The 26065-nt window shown below is 40.5% G+C and overlaps 1 protein-coding gene across 8 annotated transcripts in view; it reads right to left on the minus strand.

Moving 5' to 3' along the window:
- Positions 1-26065, minus strand: part of KIF13A (kinesin family member 13A) — a 211328-nt gene that overhangs the window by 91531 nt on the left and 93732 nt on the right. For all 8 annotated transcript variants that reach the window (XM_049105945.1, XM_049105942.1, XM_049105940.1 and 5 more), the window contains one exon: positions 11578-11638. In XM_049105945.1, coding sequence (XP_048961902.1) covers positions 11578-11608 — 31 coding nt within the window. In that variant the 5' untranslated portion in view covers positions 11609-11638. The remainder of the gene's footprint in view (positions 1-11577; positions 11639-26065) is intronic.

Genomic DNA, 26065 nt, shown 5'->3' on the forward strand with positions numbered 1-26065 from the left:
TTCTTAGATACTTACAGTTATGCTTGACAGAACACATTTCAGATTTATTATATTTAATGAAGTTTTAGTTATAAGTAGGAAAGGAACACATTCTGGGAAATACAAAATAGAATAAGAAAAAGTAGAGAACAATTTTACTGTATTTGTGGAAAGAATTCATCTCCTTTCCATCCTTAACTAAACTATCTTGAAGCACAATTTATAAAAGGATGAACAAAAAGAACTACCGTTAAGTTCATGTATCTTTACAATTCTATGCAAGATTGGATTCTAGAGAGACTTCAATACATTTTATCACTATGGCTTCATGTCTCACGGGAAATTTATTCTCTTTTAAGACAAGAAATAATGAACACTTTGCCACCCCTACAAAGTTATGTCAACATTAATATTTTTTCATAGCTGCTTAGCTTTCCATTGTGTGCTTAACTGATGCAATCGGTTCCCTATTATGGATATTTAGATTATTTCCTTTTTCTTTAGAATATTTATCCTTACATATTTATCTCCGAGCACTTTTCTATTTTCTTTACCAAGAAAAACTCCAAAAATCCAAATTACTATGTCCTCTAGCAATGTACCCTCAACAACACAGCTATTATCATTCTTTTTGTCTAAACTCAAATTTTCCTTTCCTTTGTTGATTGTCCACATTGTACTTATTCTTTAGTGAACTGATTATTTGGGTCCTATGTTTCTTTTTACAAATAAATTGGTTTAGTCATTGATTTCTTTACTTAAAAATGCTCATCATATATACATATATAATAGTATTATACATATTTGTATTATATACATATATATTTTAAAAGATTTATTTATTTATATAAGTAATCTCTAGACACAATATGGGGCTCAAACTCATAATCCCGAGATCAAGAGTCATGTGCTCTCTGGACTGAGGCAGCCAGGCACCCCCAAAATGTTCATCATATATTAAGGATATTAACCTTTGATCTATTATACTTTGTAAATACTGCTTCCTACTCTGTCATTTACTTTTTAGTCTCATATTGGTTTTGTCATACAAAAGCTTTTGGTTGTCCATATTCAAATCTTTAATCTTTTCCTTTGTGATTTTTTCCCTCAGTCTATGTTATGCTTCCAAAATCTTTTTGTATTGTTATTACCACAAATTATATAGGGATTCATCTGTCTTTTCTTCTAGTTCTGTTGTTTTTGGTTTTGTTTTTTTACAGTTTTATTTTCAAACCTGAACTCTGCTCCTTACCAGCTGTGACCTTGGTCAAGTTCTGGGTTTCTTTATCAGTAAATACGAATAATAACTACTACCTTACTGGGTTGCTGGTATGATTTTTTTAACAAGGCAAGACAGGTAAAGAGCTTACCACAGTGCCTGGCCACAATCTAGAATATATTTTAGTTAATATCCATTATCAGTATCTTCCCTTAAATATTTAATCAACTATAATTAATTTTGCCATAAAGAAGGAGGTAAACAGAATTATTTTTTCTTAAAGTAGTTCCTTTATCTTTGCAACTTATCTGTCAGGTAATCCAATTTCAAAGATAAAAGAAAAGACAGCTATTCTTAGAAAAAAAAATTTTAAGGGCAGCCCGGGTGGCTCAGTGGTTTAGGGCTGCCTTCAGCCCAGGGCATGATCCTGGAGACCTGGGATCGAGTCCCACATCGGGCTCCCTGTGTGGAGCCTGCTTCTCCCTCTGCCTGTGTCTCTGCCTCTCTCTCTCCGTGTCTCTCTTGAATAAATAAATAAAATCTTTAAAAAAAAAATTTTTTAAAGGAATCACCTACTGCTGTTTCTCTAGATCCCCTAGTTCTCACTTTTAAAATTCTACTGACCAAATATAATGGTGGAGTATTCTAATACAGGAAAGAGAGAAAGAGAGAGAGCCAGTATATGGTGGTGGGGTGTTATGTTTTGTATGTATTGGGGTATGTGTGTGTTGGGTATATATGGGGTTATATGTGTGTTGGGTATATGTGTATATGTGTGTGTACTGGGGGTGTATGTGTGGTGCATGTGTATTGGGTTGTGTGGGGGCATGTATAGGGATATATATGTATATGCATGTATGCTGTGGCATATGGATGTGTGTGTTAGGAGTACATGTGTGTCTGTGCATGTGTGTGTGTATGTGTGTTACATTGGGACATACGAGGAGAGGAAAAAAGAAAGGTATTATTTGGGACAGGATAGGTCAACTTATACTGTCCAGTGGAGGAAAAATATTTACTTTTCTAACATTATCTCAGTAGGGTATAGGGGATAAAAACATAATATATCCTATCAATAAAACTATGGATAGAAACATACCCTATAGATTCCCCTTTATTTTTCTAATCTACTAACTTTTGAGCTGTATGACTCCTGGGCTGTGGTTATATTTGATCAATGCTTCGGTCTGGTAACTTTCAAGGGCATGACTGGTCTGGTAGGAAACAACTGTCAACCAAAGCCATGCACTGTGGACTCTATACAGCCTCCTGTCTTCCTCAACATAATCAGTTCTCCATCAAACACAAATGAAGGCTATAGTTAATTGTGATAGAGAGAGAATATTAAATATCAAAGAACAGTCTGTTAAGGAGAGTCTGGTTGATCCAAAAGACTGAAGGTTTCCTACTTTGTTCTTTCCATCCTTTAAACACAGACGTCCCCTTTTTCAGCACAGGAAAAAAAAAAAAAAACCGACTTGCCAACTGCTTTTTGAAGCTCACTACACAAAAAACAGGAGTGTTGATGCTGGATGGTGGGAATCCGGGAATCCATAAAAGACACAATATTTTGACCTACAGGTCTCCTGACCATACCTCACCCTCAAATAGAACAAAGCTCTGTCTAGGGGAATGCACACCAGCCCATATGGGAAAGTTCAGAAGTCCTGTGGGAAGCAGGAGGATCTACGAGTATTTGTGACTATCCCAGACAAACTGAGCAAAGCCACAGTACTGTTAAACCCAAGAGGCTTGTGGCTTTTCAGCAGGACCAATGCCAGAAAGGAGGTGGCCCTTTTACAGATGTCAGCTCCACGTGCCTGGTGCAGGGTATCCTCAGGGCAAACCTCCCTCAGTTGTTAACAGCCATGATCAAGAAGATGTCAATTTCCTCTGTGGGGTTTATGCTTAAAACCTCCTATAATGATATGGACAAGTCTTAAAACACAGGCATGCTCATAGCAATCTGTAACACAGTATCACAACAGCAGAGAAGACTCCTATTTGGAACTTCTGCAACCAAGGTTATACACCTGACCCACTCAACCCTAAGTCACATATATAATACAGATCTGAGTCTCCACAATTATGCATAATTTGTCCCTACTGGGGATCACAGTTGTGATCAAAGCTGTCACATGTGTGCATTGGGAACCGAGTAACCAAGGTAATCCCCTCTCTATAGAAGGGTCCTGATAGCAAAGCACAGAAGACCAACTAGAGTTGAAGAGAAAAATGCACACACCATTCATATGCCTAACACCTGACTACCAAAGAGGCACAGGGTCAGTTACAGTGAGCTACGTTCTTAGAAATGGGAGAACCAAATGGGAGGGCATAACCCTTGTCATATTTACAATCTGCATTAAACAAGGCAGTCACATATAGATCATGGCCGAATAAAACAATAAGTATGGCAATTAGGAGGCTAGACAAGACATATGCATGGAATATTTCTCATTTTTCTAAGGCAGGAACATGGAAAAGCATTCAAGATTTCAACACGACAGATATTTTCTATCAGTGTAGACGGAATCTCCTGATTCTTTCTTTCCTGTCTTTTCTCTTTGGAGTTTGGAGTGAAAAAAAAAAAAAAGAGCTCCTATTTGTGATGTGGAACTCCTAGGCCTGCTTGTTTGTGAGGATGTTTTTCCACCTCAAAGCAGGGCTGACAGCCACAGCGATTTTGAGGAGTCTGGGCTTGGCAGGTGGCCCAGGTCCAAATCAGAGCACCTGGACAAGTGCAAGACCAGACAGGTCTTCTCCACACATCCATGCAGTGGGGAGAAATGCCTAACCTGGACCAGGCTTCAGCAAATCCCTCTCCCAAATAGGGCAACTGAGAAACTACCCCATGTAGTAAAGTTAAACCTGGTTTAAGCTCAATGACCAAAAACTACAGAGTTCAGATTTTTAAAAATGAAGGCCTTAAGGACTGACCCGGTGACAGTAGATTTAAGTTTTAATCAACTACAGAAGTTTGCCATTAATGAGCTTGGTAAAAGGATCCTGAGAAACTGGGCCATGAGGGTAAAGGGAGAGCATGGGGCTATTTTCCATAGAGGCGTCCAAGGGTGATCAGCATTGCGGTGCCTGGGAGTCTTGCTTGCAGCATGGCACGGGGTGACTCACCCAGATGGACGTTTCCACCCCAGCAATAGCACTGGGACAAGTCATGAGCTGGTAGTGAAACTTGGCTCCTTTTTTTGCTGGCAAGTAAGGTGGCTGACTCACCAAGGCGAGGGTCAGATATTGGTGCCCAGGATGGAGGAAACAAAGGAGCCACCTTACCTGTGAAAACTGTCTGATAGAGGATGTATTTTGAGCTATTCTGTAGGGAGTTTTCACATAAAGCATCTACTGAGAAAGTGCTCTTCATTTCTGTCTGGTATGTTCTCTGAGGTACTGGAACACACCAAACCCAACATCCCCTCTGGACTGTGGGGAGCACAGTATTTACAGCACACGAGGAGAGACTAAAACAAAGCCCAAACCAAACACAGACCTTCGGGACTCTGGAGAACATCTAACATAATGCTATTAGAACAGTTTCTGGCCAGGTTCCAAGCCAGAGCACTGTAACGTAATTGCCGAACACAGCCACATTTTGGGGTGGCAGAGAAGATGGAACAGCCTGGGATTGCAGGAGAATTCATGCCATCTTCATGCGTAAGTGTCACTGCTTAAAACCCACATTTACAGCTGCTTTTCAGCTTTCTCCTTGGTAGCAGTTTCCTTATCTGTAAAATGGGGACAGTAGTCGTTTCTATGTGATCAGGTGATTGACAATTAAATAACCTACTGCAGTAAAGGGAAGAGCACAGTGCTGGGGACCTACTGCTCCCAGTATATTGTCTACTGTGATTCTTATTTAGCTCTATATACCCTTAAGTTACATGATGTCTCTGGGTCCCAATAAATAAAGAACAGATGGGGATGAAGGGAAGAAAAGCCTGTATGAAGGGGGGCTGGATGGGATTAAAAAATGGGAGTAGAGGGGTGCGTGGCTGGCTCTGCTGGTAGAGGATGGCACTATTGATCTCAGGGTCATGAGTTCAAGCCCCACATTGGGCATGAAGCCTACCTATTTTTAAAAAACTATAAGTAGAGGCAAGAAAAAAGAGCAGTCTGCACACACACATACACATCCATACATATATACACACACACTAACACCCATTTACACACACCTATATTCACACACACAAGCACATGTACATATACACACTTATAGTCAAATATACACACGCTCACAACATACAGACACATATATATACATACTTATATATACATTCACACACATTTACACATTCTCTCTCTTTAAAAAAAGGTGGGGGGCAGCCCTGGTGGCTCAGCGGTTTAGCACCACCTTCAGCCCAGGGTACGATCCTAGAGACCCGGGATCAAGTCCCATGTCGGGCTCCCTGCATGGAGCCTGCTTCTCCCTCTGCATGTGTCTCTACCTCTCTCTCTCTCTGTCTCTCATGAATAAATAAAATCCTAAAAAAAAAAAAAAAAAAAAAAAAAACTAACAATATTAGCTTAGCTCATTTATCTCAGAAAAGTTTTTCTCATCAGTAAAGCTGGCCTAACCAAGAAAAAAGTCAAGGTTCCTCTATGACCTCACTGGGGAAGGAAACGTCTGTGTGGACCGCAGTGATGTGAACTGAAACAGTCTCAATGTGGGCACTTGGCACACTTTACCAAACACAAATACAATCCCACCAGGAGTAAAATTGAAAGTAAACATTAAAGATTCTTGTGATACAAAAAAAAATTTTTTTTTCTGAACTGACCTCCACTCTTACCCAATTTTCGGAATTCACCGACATTCTCTTCTATCTGTAAAAAGAGGCGTGACCACTGCGCCCTAAATCACTCCAGCTGGTAGGCCATGCTCTGGACTCCCACCAGCTGAGTTATGTTCTCACAAAGGGTTAGCTGTGTTTGCTCCTACACTGGTTTATGTCAATTGTACTTCTCTGTAATTACATAATTTAATTAACAAATGTAAAAAGACAGTTGCTGATTCTAAGAAAATAAAGTTGGGTGCTTAGGGAACAACCTGAGAAGGCTTAGTCACTAGAAGAATTATCAAATTTGGTATGGGGTAAGACAATTTTCAAAAGACTATATAAAAGAAAAAGAAAAAGAAATCCTGCATCCTAAAAGAATCCTGCATTCAGACTGTTTCATAAGTGTTTTAGAATATAAATTTTGATACATAAAAATTTTGTCTTGTTACTATTCTCGCTTCAGTTAAACAGTGTGAAAGAGAAATCATTTCTACCTCTGGACACATAAAATGTCCCATCATGGGAACAGAATCAAACACGGCTGCTTTCCCCACAGCAATAGCTCACGGCTCGGATGCACACAGCAGAAAGCTACGCTAGCAGAACAAGAATCAGACATATAACCTTTCTCCTGACCTGCAGGGCATTAACAATGCCTGAAAACACATGGCTTCAGCAAGTTTGAGCAATATGCCATATGGTGAGAATTGTTATATAATTTCTAAGTCAATAGCTTAGAAGCTCTGAGCCTGGAAATGTTCATGTCCCCATTGATTCCCAGATATGCCACCGCCAGACTGTTTTTTTGGGGTTTTTTGTTTGTTTTATTTTAAATATTTTATTTTTTTTTAGTAATATCTATGCCCAACATGGGGGCTGGAACTTACAACCTGGAGATAGAGTCGTATGCTCTACTGGCTGAGCCAGTCAGGTGCCTGCGCCTCACCAGACTGGTTTTTATTTCTGGCATCAAGATTTATAGAAAAATAGGTTTGTGAAAAATATTCCCCCACTAGGATGAAAACTGACACCAAGGGGGCTGGAAATCAGTTATTTACCAACGTGGCACCTTTTAGGCAGTGATAAATCATGGCCTGATTCATTAACAAGAAGGCGTTAATTACAATTGGTAGTAACTGAACCATTTACAAAAGCCTATGACACTCTCAAGTTATGTCAGTATACACTATAATAACTTTATCCCAAACGTGGATCTACGTCTACATGCATGTACATATGGGGTGAAGAGTGGGGGAAGATACGAGTTTATGTAGAAATATGCAAAGGTTTGAGTATCTAATTGTGCCAGTACTTGTTTTTTTTCTTCATCCTGGCACAAGCATTTTTGCTTTAAAGACTCAGAATTATCCACCAGACAAGCATTATTATGCCTACCTAACCCAAAGGTTATATATAATAAGAGATAATACAGTTAAAGTGTAAAACATCTCAAAGCCTGATTCAATGCAATTCAAACAGCTTAACAAACAAGTCTTTGACTTGCCTCTGAAAAGTCCACTGCAACAGCTGTGTGGCCAGCATAAAATGTCTGATTCATGTTTTATCAGCGAGCCAGAGGGGATCTGAGATCATCCTAGGCCACAGCTCCTCCTTCCACAGATGAGGAAACAGATCCCCAAAGGTGAGCAGCTGGTGGCAAAACCAAGTCTCATCAATTCCAGTACCATCCATTCTCTTTCCACAGGGCTGACGCTACTATCCTCAAAACTGCCACAATGTGACCACAATAAAGACGATAATAAATATAAAGTGAAATTGTCCTATGTGCCAAATATTGGCTTTTGTATTTTCTGTGACCAGGTCACTTAGTCCTCAAATCATCCCTATAAGGAGGGAATGATTATCATCCTCAAGAAAAGTGCAGTGAGATTCAGTGGGTCACTGTGCCTTACATCAGTAGAAGGTGGTGAGGCCAGGATTAGAAGCTGGGCAGTCAGGCATAGGACCCCACATTCTCCCTCCCAGCACTCCAACAGCCTGCTGCCATGCCATTATGCCCTCTATGGACTTGTGTATTTCTATGTCGGAGAGCCTAAGAATGAAAGGTGCCATGGTCACTTTTAACAAAAAGAGAACATTCTGACCATCCCACATGAAACTCAGAGCTCCTGCCTCTCTCTGCCGTCTCAAACCCTGTGCTTTCAATTCGTTCTCTCTTCCCTACCCCTCCTTCCCTCTGCCCCCCAAGTTTTGAGAGCTGCCTTGAGAGCTCTTCATCAGTATCAATGACGCCATTATTCATTGAGTCTGACAAATAGGTCGGTTTCAGGAAATCCACGCTTCCCCTTCTACATTTCCTCTATTTCTCATCAGAGAATGAAGGCTTCTATCTTAACGTTTCTATTCACCATTAAGAAGGAATTGCTATTTCTTTTTTAATGAAGAGAAAGGAAATCAAGTTAGTATGAAACCAATAAACTAATCTACCAGTAATGTATTTAGTAGGCAGATTGTTTATAATGAATGCAAACAAACCTGAGACAACAGCTAGCAAGAATCTTACTTTTTGCTAAGGTGGTCACTGGATTTGTACAATAATAGGGCAATCTGAAGAATTAGAGAATTCCTCTCCGCATTTTATACGTAGACATTGCTCTAGGAGCCGAGAGAGTGCTGTATTTCAGGGATGAATGGAATGCATTATTTGATGTGATCATGCAAACTAAAAGTAGTTTAAAAATCATTTTTATCGGGATCCCTGGGTGGCGCAGTGGTTTGGCGCCTGCCTTTAGCCCAGGGCGCGATCCTGGAGACCCGGGATTGAATCCCACGTCAGGCTCCCAGTGCATGGAGCCTGCTTCTCCCTCTGCCTGTGTCTCTGCCTCTCTCTCTCTCTCTCTCTCTCTCTGTGTGACTATCATAAATAAATAAAAATTTTTAAAAAAATCATTTTTATCTTTTAAAAATTTCTGAGCAGACTGATTTGTAAGGCAGAGCTCCAGAAATCTTTAGTTTCACATGTAAGTTTTATTATTTGTACTTAATAAAGTGATTTCCTCCTTAAAAAAAAAAAAAAAAGTTTATCCTGGGTGCCTGTGGTTCAGTTGGTTAAGCATCTGCCTCCCGCTCAAGTCATGATACCGGAATCCTGGGACTGAGCCCCGTGCCAGGCTCCCTGCTCACCAGGCACTCTGTCTCCCTTTCCCCCTCCATCTGTGCTCTCTCTCTCAAATAAATAAATAAATAAAACCTTTTTAAAAAAGAAGTTTGTCCTACGTTCAGGGATATGAGCGATATATTGCAGAAGGCTCAAATGGTCTCTGTGGGCAATAAGGGAGGATATGATTCTAGAAGACACGACAAAGAATAACCACCCTTAAACATTACTTTAACCACTGCAACAGCTCCTGTATTGCACCATTATCAATCAATAATCAGTCTAAACTAAACTCAGTTTAGACTTCAGAATTTCCTATTAACTAGCCTCACTGCAAGTACAAAAGGCTTCCCACTGCTTCCCCCCACAACACACCTTCCTGCTAAGGCAAGTGCTACATAGCACGCTCACTCCCACTTCTGCAGCTTCGCTTATGGAAAAGCCAAATGAGGTGTCGCTTCCAGTGCACCTTCCATTAGCGCACTAAGTTAGCAATTTAACCCTTACAACAACACTTAAGACAGGGAACATTGCCATGTTTCCGATTTTACAGAAGAGAAAAGGTAGCTCAGAGAGATTACGGAAGAGAACCAAGGAAGGGGTCCCTGAGATTTAAACCCAGGGCTGACATCGAAGTCCATGTTGGTTCTCCCATATAGAAACCCTCTTGGCTGGCTTTTACTATACCTACGCTTTGTTTTCATGCCTGGTTTCAGTTTCTTCTCCCCTGTGATGCCTTCCCAGGTTATATGTTCGGCCCTTCCAGATTTTGCCCCTCCTTGAGTTTTCTCCAGCCCCTGAAATCTGTAAGACAGTTTAAATACTATCCTAAAATGTTTCCTGTTGGAGGTGATACACTCTTTTGCTTTCCACTTAATTTTGTGATTTCTCAAGGGCTTTCTGAGGCTGCACACACCGAAGGGGTTTCATGAGAACTTCAAAACTGTTTTGAGACCTACCAGCTCCCTGGGTTATATAAGATGAATGACGCATGGGGCAGGGGGCGCAGGATGGGTGGTTGGGAGTCATGGAGCAGACGGTGAGGAAAATGGACTGAGGATATATAATAAAGGACCCTACATGTTGTCCAAGGAATATAAATTTTCCTCTACAAGTGGTAAAGAGTCCTTGAAAGCATTTCAAAACTGCACAAGAAGAGCTAAATCAGGAAGATCTATCTGGCTATATCTTGAATAACATCAGCTGAACAAAGAGTGGGCTTTGGATAGCCATGGCATTTATTTCTGTTACAGTAGGAAATGTTTTACTTCTGTAGTTTATTTAAATCCAAAAGCACACACCCAACACAAAAATACACACTGTGCAAACACTCAGACTGTTCTAGACTCTGTAGAATATATTGTCTGAATTCCTAATATACCAATAAAAAAGACAAATTAATTACAACCAACATTATGAAGTACTTACTCACTTCAATGAAATACCATTTGCCAAAGGTGTAGTAGTGATGTCTAGAAAGAAAGCCTAATTTACCCACCGTGAGCCCTATTTCCAGACTATTAACTTTTTAAAAAACTTTAAATTGAATGATTTCTCAACGAGTTTGCTTTATGCGGCAAGGAAAAGGCTGTCATGAAACAAAATTCCCTACAAGCAAGTGATTTCCTCTTGCCTGCTAGTCCTGTAAAACCTGCATCATCTCCATATTCCTCACTATTCTTCTTTTTAAAAAGCAAATGAGACAGTCATTCAGCTGACGTTCTTCTAAGTCAAAACGAGGAGAAAACAATCATTAAGACTATCTAAGGAAATCAGAACAATCAAAAAGTAGGACTCAAACTTCCTCCACTTACACATATGCTTCCCTCCTGAGCTGAAGCAATTGTGACGGACTCCTTGGAAGAGCCAATTCTCACCAAATAATAAAATCAGTAGTCATCTGTGTTTGAGGGAAAGGGGTGAAATGTCTCAAGGAAGGAACACTAGTGAAATGTGGGGCCGGGAAGTCATGCTTCCCTGTGGAATGTGTAGTTCATATCACCAGTGACCATCAGAACACTCAGGCCATGAGTGGGTCCTGGAAACAAACACCATGTGTGCTTTGCTTCTATCAACGGAGCATGCATTCCCAAAACGTTGGCAACAAGGAAAGATATTACACATTAAAACTCTTCTTCATGTGATAATCACAACAGCTACCATTTCTGGCTTGAGGCAGTGCCCGGTTATTTCTAATTGTTGGAACATCTCTGAAGATACTACCACCCTCTTTGCAGGGAAAGACCCTAACACTTAAAAATAAACAAACCCATCCATGACTTCTTAGCAAGTTAGTGGCAGAGCCAGATCCTGAAATCAAATCTTGTTGACTTCAAAGTCCACATGCTAGAATTGGAAAGAATGAGTGTGAATTTTATGGGAAAAACAGAACTCCAGAATAAAGAAAACAGACGAAGAAGAAGCCTGAGGCCCAAAAATCAAGTGAAGAGAGGGAGCCAACTCACCAGCATATTTTGTAGTATTAGATTCATCCATGGACCAGAAGCAATAATCAAAGGCAAATACCTGAAAGAACAAAATATTAAAAATAAATTAACTTCTCTGAGTAAATCAGACTGAAAAAAAAAAGATTTGTTGATATATATGAAGGTTCCTGTTACTGTCTGATTAGGAAAAAAAAACACTATAGGTTTGATGTTTTGTTACTTCTAAAGCTTCTTTCGGACTAAACTGATAGTTATCTTTTTTTTTTTTAAGATTTTATTTATTCATTCATGAGAAACACAGAGAGAGAGACAGGCAGAGACATAGGCAGAGGGAGAAGCAGGCTCCATGCAGGGAGCCCGATGTGGAACTCGATCCCAGGTCTCCAGGATCAGGCCCTGGGCAGAAGGCGGCACTAAACCTCTGAACCACCCAGGCGTCCCCAACTGATAGTTATCCTACTACTGTTAGAGTCATTTGCATATGAAAAATGCTATTTATCCAGAACACAAATGAGATTTCTTAACCAAAAAAATATTCTTAATGGCACTTTAGTAAAGAAAAAAATAACAACAATGACTTCTCATCCAAGTCGACAGTTCCCCCATCTGCTGAAGCAAGCCCTTGGCTGGATTTTCACAGCTTTTCAAGTAACATGAAAGTGATAAACTTGTGTTTGAATCGGCCTTTCTAGTTTTCCATGAATCAGTTCTTCTAGCTTACCGTTTATAGCCAGAGTTCCAAACTTCCCACATTCCCACCTTGGACTCCCTTCCCTCTGTTTCAGCATGTCATCTGGGGCCAAGTCTTGTTAATAAACCAATAACCCACACTTGCGTGCATTTTCTGTAGTTATGGAATGACCACTATGTATTGGGAAACGCCAACGTACAGTGCATTGGGATTCTCATCCAATCATTGCTTCCATGCATAGGACTACCACTCATGTTCCAGCCATCATTACCAAATGCACAGGACAATGTTCCCCAAAGTCTGCTCCAAGAAACGGTAGTTTCAGGAGCTATTCCATGAAAAATGATTAAACTGTGTTGGCAATGGTGTACATTTTACCCTGTTTGAGATCCTCAATGCAATTCTCAATATTAAAGGCTCTGAAAGTTTATCCAGCAAAAAAATCCATTTAATTACTTAACTTTTTTATTTTCCAATTCATTTTAGTGAAGAGACTCTTTCTTTAGTGACGTGTATTAACATACTTTGAAAATACTGTTTCTTAGCATGCCCTTTAGCAAACTCTGGCTCAGAGGACTCCGCAGCCACTCTCCTGGGCTCCCTGATACAACCTTCTCCCCTGGCAGTCCAAGCAACAAATTATAGACCTCCCACAGACAGGAACCCTCTAGTGCTTAATGATTTCCTCGGGATTGTAAGCATTGTGCAAACAGAACCCAAACTCTTTGACCTGGCATTTGAGCTGGCCACAATGAGGCATTTCCAGCCCCTGCCCCCTCACTTCCTTACACTTCTGCTGAATTTGTCTGTACCTTGGAATTGGTAAGAATGATTCCACCTGTCTTGTTCTCCTTTACATTTACACCTGTCAAAATGCTTCCTATTTCTTAAGGTCTAGTTAGACACATTTTCCTTCTAGGAAACATTTCTTGGTTAAATCCAAAGGAGTTATCTCTTTTCTCTGAAATCTTATAGTGCCGCTTAATCCTTTTTTGTGTGACTCTTATACTAGTGATCTGTTTTCCATTTTTCATGTATATGATCTGCGCATGTGTTTATCTCCACTAGTAGTTTAAGTTCCTTGAAGATACGAACCCAATACCCAATTCATGCTTCTATCCTACAGTGTTCACAGTAGTTATTTATAATTATTTACTGAATGATTAATGGTACTGAGACACTGCAATAAGGCAGGTACTTTCTAAATCATAAAAAGATCAAGTTATGCTCTGCATAGTTTCAGCACTGAATGCACTCTCATGCTGTTACAACCCATTCAGGAACATACGATGTACACAGCTTACATCATCAATCTCAAATCCAAATTCAATTTTGTGACTTATACACACTTATTTGCTCTGGTCTTAGAGTAACCAAGGTTAAAACGAACAGTGGTTTCAGTCAATAGAGTGTGTTGGGATATTTACTGCATTTCAGGGCTCTTCCGATGACTCAAGAGACCACACAGGCGAAATACAGTTAATCTTCCTGCCTCTAGGCGGGACTGACTTCAATACTTTTCCTGTGACATGATGATCCGTCTTGTTTTTAAACATTTCCAGAAAAGGAGATTCCACAATCTCCCTTTAATGGCATCTTATAACATGTAACTTCCATTCTCAGGTCATTTTTCCCTTCCTTTTGACCTAAGTCAACTCAACTCTCCTGGCTTTAAATAGCCAAGAGAGGCTTTTTTCCAATTTTTTATGTATCGTCATGGTTTTCCTCCAGAGTTTCAATGAATTCCTTAGTCGTTGCTAATATAACGAAATAATCATTTATTCTCCATATGTTGATTTTTCATTCCTACCTGAAAACTTACTTTTAACCATTTGCTTGCCCCTGGGGCAAGAAAGCCACGGAGTAACATGCACAGTAACGCTACTTGAAATAAAATGAAGTCCTCTCAAAATTTTGAGGGTCCACCTCTCAGTAACAATCATTACATATTCTGTGCCAACTTCTATCTCTAGCAGTTAATAAAGTCCAATTTTGCTCATAAAAAGAAAGATTTTAAAAATTTTCATTTTTAGCACTTGCCTCCTAAAATTCAGACAAATGTTAAAATTCTGCAGAAAAGTTTTAAAATTAAGAAACAAACAAAAACAAAGAAAACCCTGCAGAGGAGAAAAGGCCTGTGACAGTACTGGTGGATATGATTGCTTTTCACTTACCAAATACTGAACTTTCCTTGACCCGAATCATATCTCAAATTTCACCACCTTTGATCACAGGCATTTTTTAAAAAAGATTTTATTTATTCATTCATGATAGACACACAGAGAGAGAGGCAGAGACAAAGGCAGAGGGAGAAGCAGGCTCCATGCAGCGAGCCTGATTTGGGACTCGATCCCAGGACTCCAGGATCACGCCCTGGGCTGAAGGCGGTGCTAAACCACTGAGCCACCCAGGGATCCCCTGATTGTAGGCATTTTTGAATGGCCATCCCTCAAACCATGGAGTGTAGATTATTACTTCATTAAATATTTATCATTAAGAACATTGAAGTCCAGACGCCTGAGGATTTCCCTAAAACTCAAAGCACGTAACAGAAAAATTCTTGTTATAATTGTTTCCTCTAACACAGGCTACAAGTGATCTTCCTTCCATGAAATTCTACGGACTTTGCAGCTCTTGTGGCACGGTTCACACGTGGTTCTATTTTATGCCTCAGTTCTTCTGTGTGGGTCTTACTTCCACTTTAAACGATGAGCTCCTTATGGACAAGGACTGGTCTCATGAACCTCATAGTGCCTGGCTCAGGGTCTCATACAGAGCAGCCACTGTATGTAGCATTTTCTCAGTAAAAAAACATAATACCAGGAAAAGGAGTTGGAATACAGACATGAACACAAAACAGATGTGAGAACTGATAAGAATAAGCAGAAGTTCAACTGTAAGGTATATGTTTAGATATTTCATTACTTTCATATGCATGTTTTCTTTCCCTTTTTTTAAAGCATGCACAAGCAGCAGGGTTGGGGGGGGAGAGAGAATATCTCAAGCAGACTCCTCGCTGAGTGCAGAGCCCAACGTTGATCCCACAACTCTTGAGATTGTGACCCAAGAAGAAATCAAGAGTCAGACGCTTAACCAACAAAGCCACCCACACATACTTTCTATCCATGTTTTTAAACTTGGTCCCTTCAATGGTCAAATACAAATTTGGTCACGAGATGAGCAGAGTCCACTTTGGCTCCATTATTCTGTGGTTCAGGTGGATAACAAGTATGGCCACATCGTGTATCATTTGTAGCTTACACAGAGATTAGAAAAATTGTTTGTTGTTAGAACAGTTACTTCTTATGATTGTTACTAAAACAGTTTCAAGGGTATTCAAAATAATTTGTTTTATGTAGCCTAATCATTTCTCTTACAATCTCATTAGTCCTATAAATAAACTATCCTTCTTTTCATGGCCAAATTTAATTATGATTTAATCACAAGAGGTTCGTAACAAAAGGGGACATGATTTTCTTTGGCCTTTGAGAAGTTTTGATTTTCCAATACAAAAATCCACTGACACTTCAAAAGAGGTAACAAAACCATTTTCTTGAGAAATGACCACTTCAAATTTAAAAAGAAAAATCATTTTTTCAAAGCCATCACATTATATTAGAGAAATATGTTAAGAAATATGTTAAATATGTTAAGAATTCCTAAATGCTTAGTTCATTTATTCATTATGAAGTTACTATCATCCCAACTGGAGTGAGGGGATGGGGGACATCCTAATGCATACAACTGACTAAAACAATAAAGTAAATTTGGGTAGCCCGGGGGGCTCAGCAGTTTGGTGCCACCTTTGGCCCAGGGCCTGATCCTGGGGACCCAGGATCGAGTCCCACGCCGGGGTCCCTCCCTGCGTGGGGCCTGCTTCTCCCTCTGCCTGTGTCTCTGCCTCTCTCTCTCTCTCATGAATAGGTAAATAAATAAACTCATAAATAAATAAATAAATAAATAAATAAATAAATAAATAAAGCAAGCAAGCAAGCAAGCAAGCAAATTTGGAAACCAGGCATAAATTTGCTATTTTGTCTATGCCAATCCATATGGTGAGCATTTTTTGTTAAAGCGCCCATACTTTCCAACAGCCTTCAATTAGATGAAGAGTCAAAAGGACAGATGCTCTCTAGTTGCTTTTAAAATCTGAAAGCCACTGTCTTCATTGTTTCTAAGAAAATTTTACTCCATCTTAAAATCCTACTCCTTCCTCTTAGTTTGCAACTTGTAAAACTCCTACCAGCATTTAATTCCCTGTTGCTTGCTGTTCACATCTGTTCCACCTTCACTGCTCTTAAAAATGTTAGCTTTGCATCTTTGTGAACCACTGAACATCTAGTAAAGTTACAAGCAGCTGCTTTTAATAAGGCAAATGTGTTGAGTGATACATATTCTGAGGCAAAGGAATAGTTCCAGGACTTATGAGCAGGATGTAATTAGCCGAATTCTGGTCATATCTAAAAGTCCTATCTCTGATGACATTTCAACAAAATTCAATTTTTAAAAATGCAATAAAGAATCTTCTGTGTTTCCTTGAAGAACCAGAAGGCATCAGCGTTCTAAGAAATGTGATCTATAATCATTTTCTGACCCATAAAAGCCAAACATGCAGGAACTTGCAATCCCAACTACCTTCCATTCATCCCTTCTAATTGTGTGCATTCACCAATAAGCTCTCTAGTTGTACAATGATTAATCCACAAAGCAATCAACAAATACCTATTTGCTACCCCCCCTCAATTTTAAGTACTATAGGGAACTCAAATATATATTAGGCATGTTGTTTGTACTTTAGTTACTTATAGTCCAGCTAAAAATAACAACATAAAACAATTATCTTTGGGGGGAAAAAGCATCTTTTTTCCCCCAAAATCATTTTTATACTTTTCATACCCCCTCTCCAGGCAGAAAGTGATTAACCCCAACTTTTATCAAGATAATTTAATTTTACGCAAAGAAATATTCCTAAGGGTGCCTGGGTGGTTAAGTAGGTTAAGCATCTGCCTTCAGCTCAGTTCATGATTCCAGCTCAGCAGGGAGTCTGCTTCTCCCTCTGCCTCTCTCCACCATTCATGCTCTCTTTCAAATAAATAAATAAAATCTTAAAAAAAGAAATATTTCTAAACACATATATCAGATTTTTGGCAGTGTGTAAAAGCCCACTCCCTTTCAATTTTTCCAAATTAAAATCTTTCAATGATGTTTTAAATGTTACTTCTTTATGAAAACCCTCTGAAGGATACTTATTAGTCTGAATTTCTTACCTATCTAACTAGATTTTGTGGGGAGCAGGGAGCATATACAAGAAAGAGAGATTCATTCTCTTTGCTACATTATTAATTCTTAGAGGCCAAGACTTTAGTTTTCCTAATGTCTTTATTGTCCATAATTCCACCAAACAAACAAAAAAATTTGACATTTTACTTTGTAAAGCAACTTCTTGGTAAACTACCCTTTAATTAAATGATCTTGTAAATCTGTGTTTTCATGTTTTCATGTACGATGGCTGCTTAAAACAGGGCATGCTGGTTGGTGGGATCCTTCAGCTGCACTGCACCATGTAAGACACCACAATGGTACCTCTGGTAAAGCCTCTGATTTCATTCAATTGTGGAAGTGACAGGACTAGTGTCACCCTACAGACACAGCTGTGTTTACTGGACTCCCACCCCTTTCCCAAGTAGACAGGAGTAAGCTCCCCTATTCATCTATTATGTCCAGAGTCAGCCAAGTCTTCAGTTCTCAGAATTTCTATCAAGGACCAAGAAATCCTCTGGGCATGATAAGGACAGTAGGAAGTCCGGGCGCAAAGGGAAGAAAAGAGAATGTAGACATATGAGGGAATCCTTCCTTCCTGTAACTACCTCTCTCTCCTCACCTCCCTGCTCAGTGAGCTGCAAGTCATTCTTCAAGTTCTGCCCAAGGGTCATTCAGCTACAAGCTCATTCTTCAAGGACTGCCCAAGGGTCACCTCCTCTGATGTTTCCTCAACTTCCCTCCTCTGTGCTTAGTCCAAAGTATTACCTCTCTAACACAACTTCTACAGAAATAACTGCCCATTTTACATTCAGGTGGGGTTGTGGAAATTTAAGCAAAATACTTACCAACACAATGCTTAGTGTATAACAGGAACTCAGTATCAGCAGCTAATTTGACCAGCATTAATAGCATCCACTATGGGCTCCTCTCCCCAGAGAGCAGTAGAGTAACTACTTGTGGAGTTTTTATTCTGTACCAGGTACCATCCTATGTGTTTTATAGTCTCATCCAGCTGGGACCTCCCTTGAGTGAGGGACTGTGACTCATTTCTTTATTTTTCACAGGTACAGATGCAAGAGACAGTTTGATGGCTTGATTTACTTAATCAAGTAAAGAGAAAAATAAAAAGGCAACCAAAGTCCGAACAGCCATGAGTGGAAGAGTTCCTTTAGTTCCCAAGTTCTGTATCAAAAGTATCAATGGAAAGCATACTACTTCCTACCTTCCAAATCCAGAATCTAAAGGGCTTCCCATTGTGTGGATGTGATTTGCTCTGCATGAAGGAGTGTGTTTCTCTTCTCTCGTTCTATACGGTCACCCTTCTCTCTTTACACAATTAATCTACTGTTCACATCTGCAGACCCAGCTGCTATCAACAGCCTGTCCTGGCAACTATCTAGTTTGAAACTGAGCCTGAGATCTCTTTGCAAACCCACCATTCTCCAGTTTTATAAATACTGGCTTGCTGATGTTCAATTCTGTCAAGTTGAAAGGCCACAATTAATATGAAAGATGAGTGTCAAGTGTGTGCACATTTTATTACACCATTCTGAGAATTGAGTCAGACCCTACCCTCATCTCCCAAAACTTACTCTATTTCACGACATGTTGAAATTATCCTTTTAGTGCCAAGTTTCAACACTTTCCCCTTTCATCTCTTTCTCCTAAGTCAGAGAGGTGAAGAATCATAAAAAGAGAATAGTTAAATGTCATTCATCTTGAAGAAGCTGGACTGAAATGGAAAGGACAGTGGGTCACCAAAGCCTATCTGATCCCCGAACCATTTCCAAAGCACTGCAATTTGCAGATGCAGCTTTGCCAGCACAAACTCCAAGCCCCGTACTCGAGCATACCTGCTCCTGTACACCGAAGAAGTGCCATAATAGTCACCCTTATTACTGGCAAGTTCTACTGAAAGATACCACTTTTCCATTTGAAAAGCTGTCAAGTAACTGCTTTCATTCTGCAATGTAATTAATGCTCTTCTTTACATTGGCCTAGATGTGCACAGCAAACAACATCTTAAATTAGTCAATACTGCCCAACTGCAAAGATATCACAGCATCCTCAAGACTCACTGCTAGCCAACAGCATCTGTTGTGCACCGAGAGACGACCAAGGTAGTGTTCCTGATCTCAGGGAATTCACGATCTTCTGTAGGAAATAGCTAAGCTGTAGGTAAGTGCCACTCCACAGAGCAGTTTGAATGGGGAAGGTCTTCAAAGACCTGATTTTTTGTCATAAGCATCTACCGAGATGGTTAGGACAGAAATAACAGCCCCCATTTGTCAAGCCCTCACACCCCAATGGAGGGAAGTAACCAAGAAAAGGAAAAGAGTGTGATATGTAGAAGGCAGTGTTGATCTACAAAGATGGAATGGTTACACTGTGGGGCAAGGCTCAGGGCAGGTTTCTAGAGAAGGCAATGCTTGGGCTGAACATTGATAGATCATTATTAAGAAGACAAATAGGAAATCCATTCCAAGTAAAGAGGGAAGCTGGCAAGCAACAAGAAAAGAAGGTGAGCATGACGGGAGTAGTTTGCAAGAGCAGTGGGTAGGGAAGAGTGACAAATGCTGGTGAGCCAGCCAAGGGAGACTTCATGCACCTTACAGAGAAGCCTGGACTTTAGTTTCCTGGCAAATGACAGGGCCACGTTCTCACTTTGGAATGATCACTGTGGCAGCAATGTGGAAGATGGACTGAACAGGCATGAGACAAGAAGACAAAGAGGCCAATTAGCAAATTATCATGATGAAGGTAAAAGTTTTTTAATTCTCAGGCTCAGCAGGGAATAGAGAGAAGCTGTAGTGAAAGTCATTTTTTTTTTTAATTTTCTCAGAGCCACATACCTTATTTATTCTAGAAGCAGCACCTTTTCTTTGGAGAATTGTACCAACTACCACTCTAGCCACTTGGTTCCCAGAAGGTACTCCCATGTTCTTAGGGAACATATAAAATAATAAATTCTATACATGATTGTTTAGGGGAGAAGGCAGGGAGAGGCACACAGGGGCAAAGGAGACCACTCAGTTCCATATCTGTTGGCCATAGTTGATTGGTCCTAAAGTAGGTGTCTGACTTGGGATTTTTGGATTTGGGACCAAGGAAGCCAAACCAGTTCCTCTCAAATGACTGGAGCTGTAAAATCTGGGACACGTTAGGCCATGTTTCTAGTCACATGAACCACAGAAGCATACACAGCTGGACAGTAGTGAGACAGAAATGAAGGGACCCACATGGGGATGGAGACAGGAGATGGGGAGACACGGTGAAACCCAGACACTTCCTGTCCTTGAGTTCAGACATCCCAGACTCATTCTGATCTTATGGTCCATCTAGCTTGAGTTCTGGTCACTTTCAGGTAAGAGACTCTCAACTACTACCAAGAGGAATACACATCAGAGATGTTAAAGGAAGAAGTAACTAGGATGGGTCAGCCTTGAATAAAGGACTGAAGGAACCATGTGACTATTAACAGCCCTGTGGGAGTGAAAACCATCCAGAGTTTCAATAAAATTGAAAGCAGGAATGGGTTTCTCCAAATCCTAGACCAATATTATAAGAGAGCACAGAGCTTCCCATTCTATACTGTAAACATACAAAACCAGTAGTGCATAAACAATGCAGTACTAACTGAATTCCCACCCATTCCAATACTCCATTCTTTTCATGTTTAATCCCTTTATCATTCAGTTCTAAAATCTGCTTCACGGTGGCTGAGGGAAGAGGTGGAGGTGTCACAAATGTATAATCTGTGTTATTTCCTTCTGGTTCCTTCATGCTGACTGCTTCACCTCAAAAAACAAACAAACAAACAAACAAACAACAACAAAAAACTGGCTACCCAAAGAACTTCACCAACAGCACACTCACAAGGTGATTTAGGTGTTTTCAATGCAAGAGTATTTCTTCATCAACTAAAGCAGCCCAAAAGATAAACTGCAAATGTCTATGCATATGCTGCATGATCCCATCTGTGGTCCCTACTAAATGATGGTGGTTGCTCATTTGAAAAGGAAAAAAAGAATAATAAAACCCAGATGGAATCTGAGTCACCCAGACATTGTCTACCATGAGCAATCTCTCTGGGTCTGGATTAGAATTGCCAGACCAGTACCTCAGTCCTTTGTCCATCACCCCTGCTGGTGGTCCAGCACAGAGAGGAGGAGGCAGGGCGGACTCCAAGACCCCAGGGATTGTAAACACTTATTGTAGAGTTAGATCAAACTGGAAGGTTGGCAGATAGTTCACTCTGGGGGGGATGACCCAAGCTGGGTGGTGGGGAGGTGGGAGAGATTCCTGAGAGCCTGCCTGGTCCAGTAGATTTTTACTGTTCTGGATTTGGAGATGGATCAATGACAAGAAGGGAGATGGATCTTTTTTCCCTAGGGCCTGTAGCCTATGCATCTGGTTCCCGGTCAGCTGTATCTTTAGGCATCTAGAGAGGCACACAGGACCGTTGGGAACATGTGGCTCTGTACAAAGCCAAGGAGAAGGAAAAGAGGAGAGGCAGAGCCTATAGAAATTTCAATAAGGAACACACAGCACCGTGTTTCTGAGGATTTTTTGTTTCTTGGGAATTTTTTTTACAAATGTGACTTGGAATGACAAAGTGTAGTGGATTGTACTACTATTCCGGATCAGTCACTGTCCTCTCTGTGAGAAGACTCCCCATCCCGACCTATTGCCATATGACTGCAGCACCTCTGGTAGGAGGAATAGAATTCCTGACCTATTACCATCAGGCTTGGCCATGTGACTTGCTTTGGCCAATTAAATGTGGACAAAGAGATGTCGCCAGTTCAGAGCCAGTGAAGAGACCACTGCATGGTTCTCTTCCTTTCTCCTCTGCCACAATAACAGCACATCCTAGCTACGGGGTGTCCATTTGGACTGGAGCCCGGATTGAAGTCACATGGTGCAAAGCCACAGCTGACTCTGATTGACACAGAACATCTGAGAAATAAACCTTGGCTGTTTCAAGCCATTGAACTTTTGAGGTAGTTATTGCTGCATCACATAGCATATAAGCTGACTGATACACTAAGTGGTTATTATAAAGTGAACCAAGACTTCTATCATCCAATATTCTCCATTGACAACTTATCCAACCTCCTGCAGCCAAATCCATTTCTTGCATGTTCTGATCATGTAACTTTTTTAAAAGTTTTTTTTTTTTTAATTCCAGCATAGGTAACAGAGTGTTCTATTAGTTTCAGAGGCATAATACAGGGATTCAACAGTTCTGTACATGACTCTGTGCTCACCATAGTAAGTGTATTTACTCTTAATCCCCTTCACTTGTTTCATCCATCCACCTACCCACCTCCCTTCTGTAGCCACTGGTTTGTTCTCTACAATTAAGAGTCTGGGGCAGCCCGGGTGGCTCAGCGGTTTAGCACCGCCTTTATAGCCCAGGGTGTGATCCTGGAGCCCCCGGATAGAGTCCCACATAAGGCTCCCTGCATGGAGCCTGCTTCCCCCTCTGCCTCTCTCTGTGTGTCTCTCATGAATAAATAAATCTTTAAAAAAAAAAAAAAAGAGTCTGTTTTTGGTTTCCTTTTTTTGCTTTTGTTCTTTTGCCTCTTAAATTCCACATACAAGTGAAATAATGTAGTACTTGTCTTTCTCTGATTGACTTATTTCAATTAGCATAATACTCTCTAGATCCACCCATGTTGTTGGAAATGACAAGATTTCATTCTTTTTCATGGCTGGGTAATGTTCCACTGTGTGTGTGTGTGTGTGTGTGTGTGTACACACACCACTTCTTCTTTATCCATTCATCTATTGATGGACAAGTGGGCTCCTTGCATAATTTGGCTATTGTAAACAACGCTAAAATAACACAAGGTACATAGGTCCCTTTGAATTAGTGTTTCTGTATTCTTTGGGTAAATACCCAGTAGTAGGAATCACTGGATCATAGGGTAGCTCTATTTTTCACTCTTTGAGGCACCTGCACACTGTTTTTCAGGGTGGATATACTCCCATAAACAGTGCAAGAGTGTTCCTTTTTCTCCACATCCTCGCCAACACTTGTTCCTTGTGTTATCAAAAGATTTTAGCCATTCTTACTAGTGTGAGGTGACATCTCACTGTGGTTTTGATTTGCATTTCCCTGGTGATTAGTGTGACAACGTAACATTTTACACAAAAATTCTAAATGATTCTTCACACTAGACTGACAGCAGACTCTAAAACTGTATTTTATTTTTTGAGAGAGAGGGAGGGAGAGGGAGTGCATGTGGGGTAAGGAGGGGCAGAAGGAACCAGAGAATCTCAAGCAGACTCCATGCTGGGCCCAGAGCCCGACACTGGCCTTGATCTCACGACCCTGAGATTAAAACCTGAGCTGAAATCAAGAGTTGTATACTTAACTGAACTGAGGCACCCAGTTGCTGCCCTCTTTCCCAATATTTTATTTTTTTTTATTTTTTTTTTAATTTTTATTTATTTATGATAGTCACAGAGAGAGAGAGAGAGAGAGGCAGAGACACAGGCAGAGGGAGAAGCAGGCTCCATGCACCGGGAGCCCGACGTGGGATTCGATCCCAGGTCTCCAGGATCGCGCCCTGGGCCAAAGGCAGGCGCTAAACCGCTGCGCCACCCAGGGATCCCTTTCCCAATATTTTAATACGCAACCTCTTTTCCCTTATACTCCACAATCTAACCAGTTTGCATTTCCCAAGGCAACTGTGATATGGTAGTAAATATATTTTTGGTTTTCCTCCTTGGTTCCTGATACAGAGCTAAGTCTCTTGGAGTTTCTAAGTGATACGAGGACCTCTATGCCTGACACAGAATTTCTAAGTCCCTTGCAATTTTCCTAGTGATAGAAGCCTCTGTTGTTTTAAGTGAGGCAGCTCCTGGTAGACTCCTAGATAGCTTCACAGCGAGGGCTGGCTGCCAGAAAGAACAAGCTTTATTAGAAGCTTGGAACTTTCAACCCCACACCCCCCCAGTTCTCTGGGGAGAGGAGACAGGTTGGAGATTAGTTAATAATTGATCATGCCTGCATGATAAAACCTCCATTAAAACTGCTAAATAACAAGATTCAGAGAGCTTCCAGGTTTGGTGAATACATCCATGTGCCAGAAGGGTGACACACCCCAATTCCACAGGAACAGAAGCTTCTGTGCTTGGGACCTTTCCAAGACCTAGCCCTACATACCTCTTTATCTGGCTACTCAACTGTACCCTTTATAATAAACCAGCAAACCTAAGTAAATGTTTCCCTGAGTCTTGTAAGGCATTCTAGCAAAACTGAACCTGAGGAGGGTGTCCTGAGAAGCCTTGATGTGTAGCAAAGTCAGATGCAAGTACAGACAACCTGGGGACACACTACTTGTGATGACCATGCCTGAAGTGAGGACTGTTGTCTAGGACTGAGCCCTTAACCTTGCCATCTGGGCTAACTCTAGGCAGTTAGTGTCAACACTGAACTGCCTTATAGGATATCCAGTTGGTGTCCAAAGAGAATTAGAGAACCACTTATTGTGGAAATGTCACACAGCTGGATCAGTGTTGTGACTAGAGAAACAATTTTCCCTTAACATCAATTACTTTGTTTTTTCTGTTCCTCAAACACATCTTGATTCCTATCCCATATTCCTATCTTTTGAAACCATACCCATACATGAAGGTCCTCCTTGAGCCCCACTTGTAGTTATGAAGCCTTTCTTCCTCTGAAGTCATAAAATACTGAAATAGTCAATGATGTTTATCGTAATCTATTTTCTTCTTTTTTTTTTAAAGATTCTATTTATTTGTTCATGAGAGACAGAGAGAGGCAGAGACAAAGGCAGAGGGAGAAAAGCAGGCTCCCCGTGGGGAGCCTGATGTGAGACTCAATCCTAGGACGCTGGGATCACACCCTGAGCCAAAAGCAGACGCTCAACCACTGAGCCACCCAGGTGCCCCATATCATAATCTATTTTCTGTTACCTACAGGCCTGATAAGTTTAATCTTCCTTCCTCCATTTGGATTTCTCGAGAGCAGGGACCATGAGTTTAATCACCTCTTGAAGCCCACCACCTCCCCATATGAGACTTTTCACAAATATTCTCAATTAATATTTGTGAAATAAATGACTTTTGAATGGATAAGAAAAAAAATGATTCCTAGGAAAAATCACACAGCAGGAAGTCTAGGCTGTCACTAGTCAATACCCGTGAACCCAGATATAAAGGCAGAAATGTGCTGTGTGGCTGCTGAGGACTGGGATGTGTTACACATGTAGAAGGCACACCAGACATCGAAGACTTAGTATGAGAAAAAAATATAGAAGATAAATATTTTGGATACATCTGGTTAAATAGAAGACATTAAAAATTGATTTTATCTATTTTTTTAATGTACATCAGAAAACATTTTAAATTACATATGTGGCTCACATTATGTTTCTATTGGACAGCACTGTTTGTGGCCAAACACATGGCTGAAGATGGAATATCTTTTCTGAAGCCATCCCTTACATTTCTTCCTTCTTATTGCTTCCTACTATTTTGTTCATAAAACCCAACAAACAGAAAAGCTGCTTTACACCC

This window comes from Canis lupus, chromosome 35, assembly GCF_003254725.2.
Source record: "Canis lupus dingo isolate Sandy chromosome 35, ASM325472v2, whole genome shotgun sequence".
Taxonomy (NCBI): domain Eukaryota; kingdom Metazoa; phylum Chordata; class Mammalia; order Carnivora; family Canidae; genus Canis; species Canis lupus.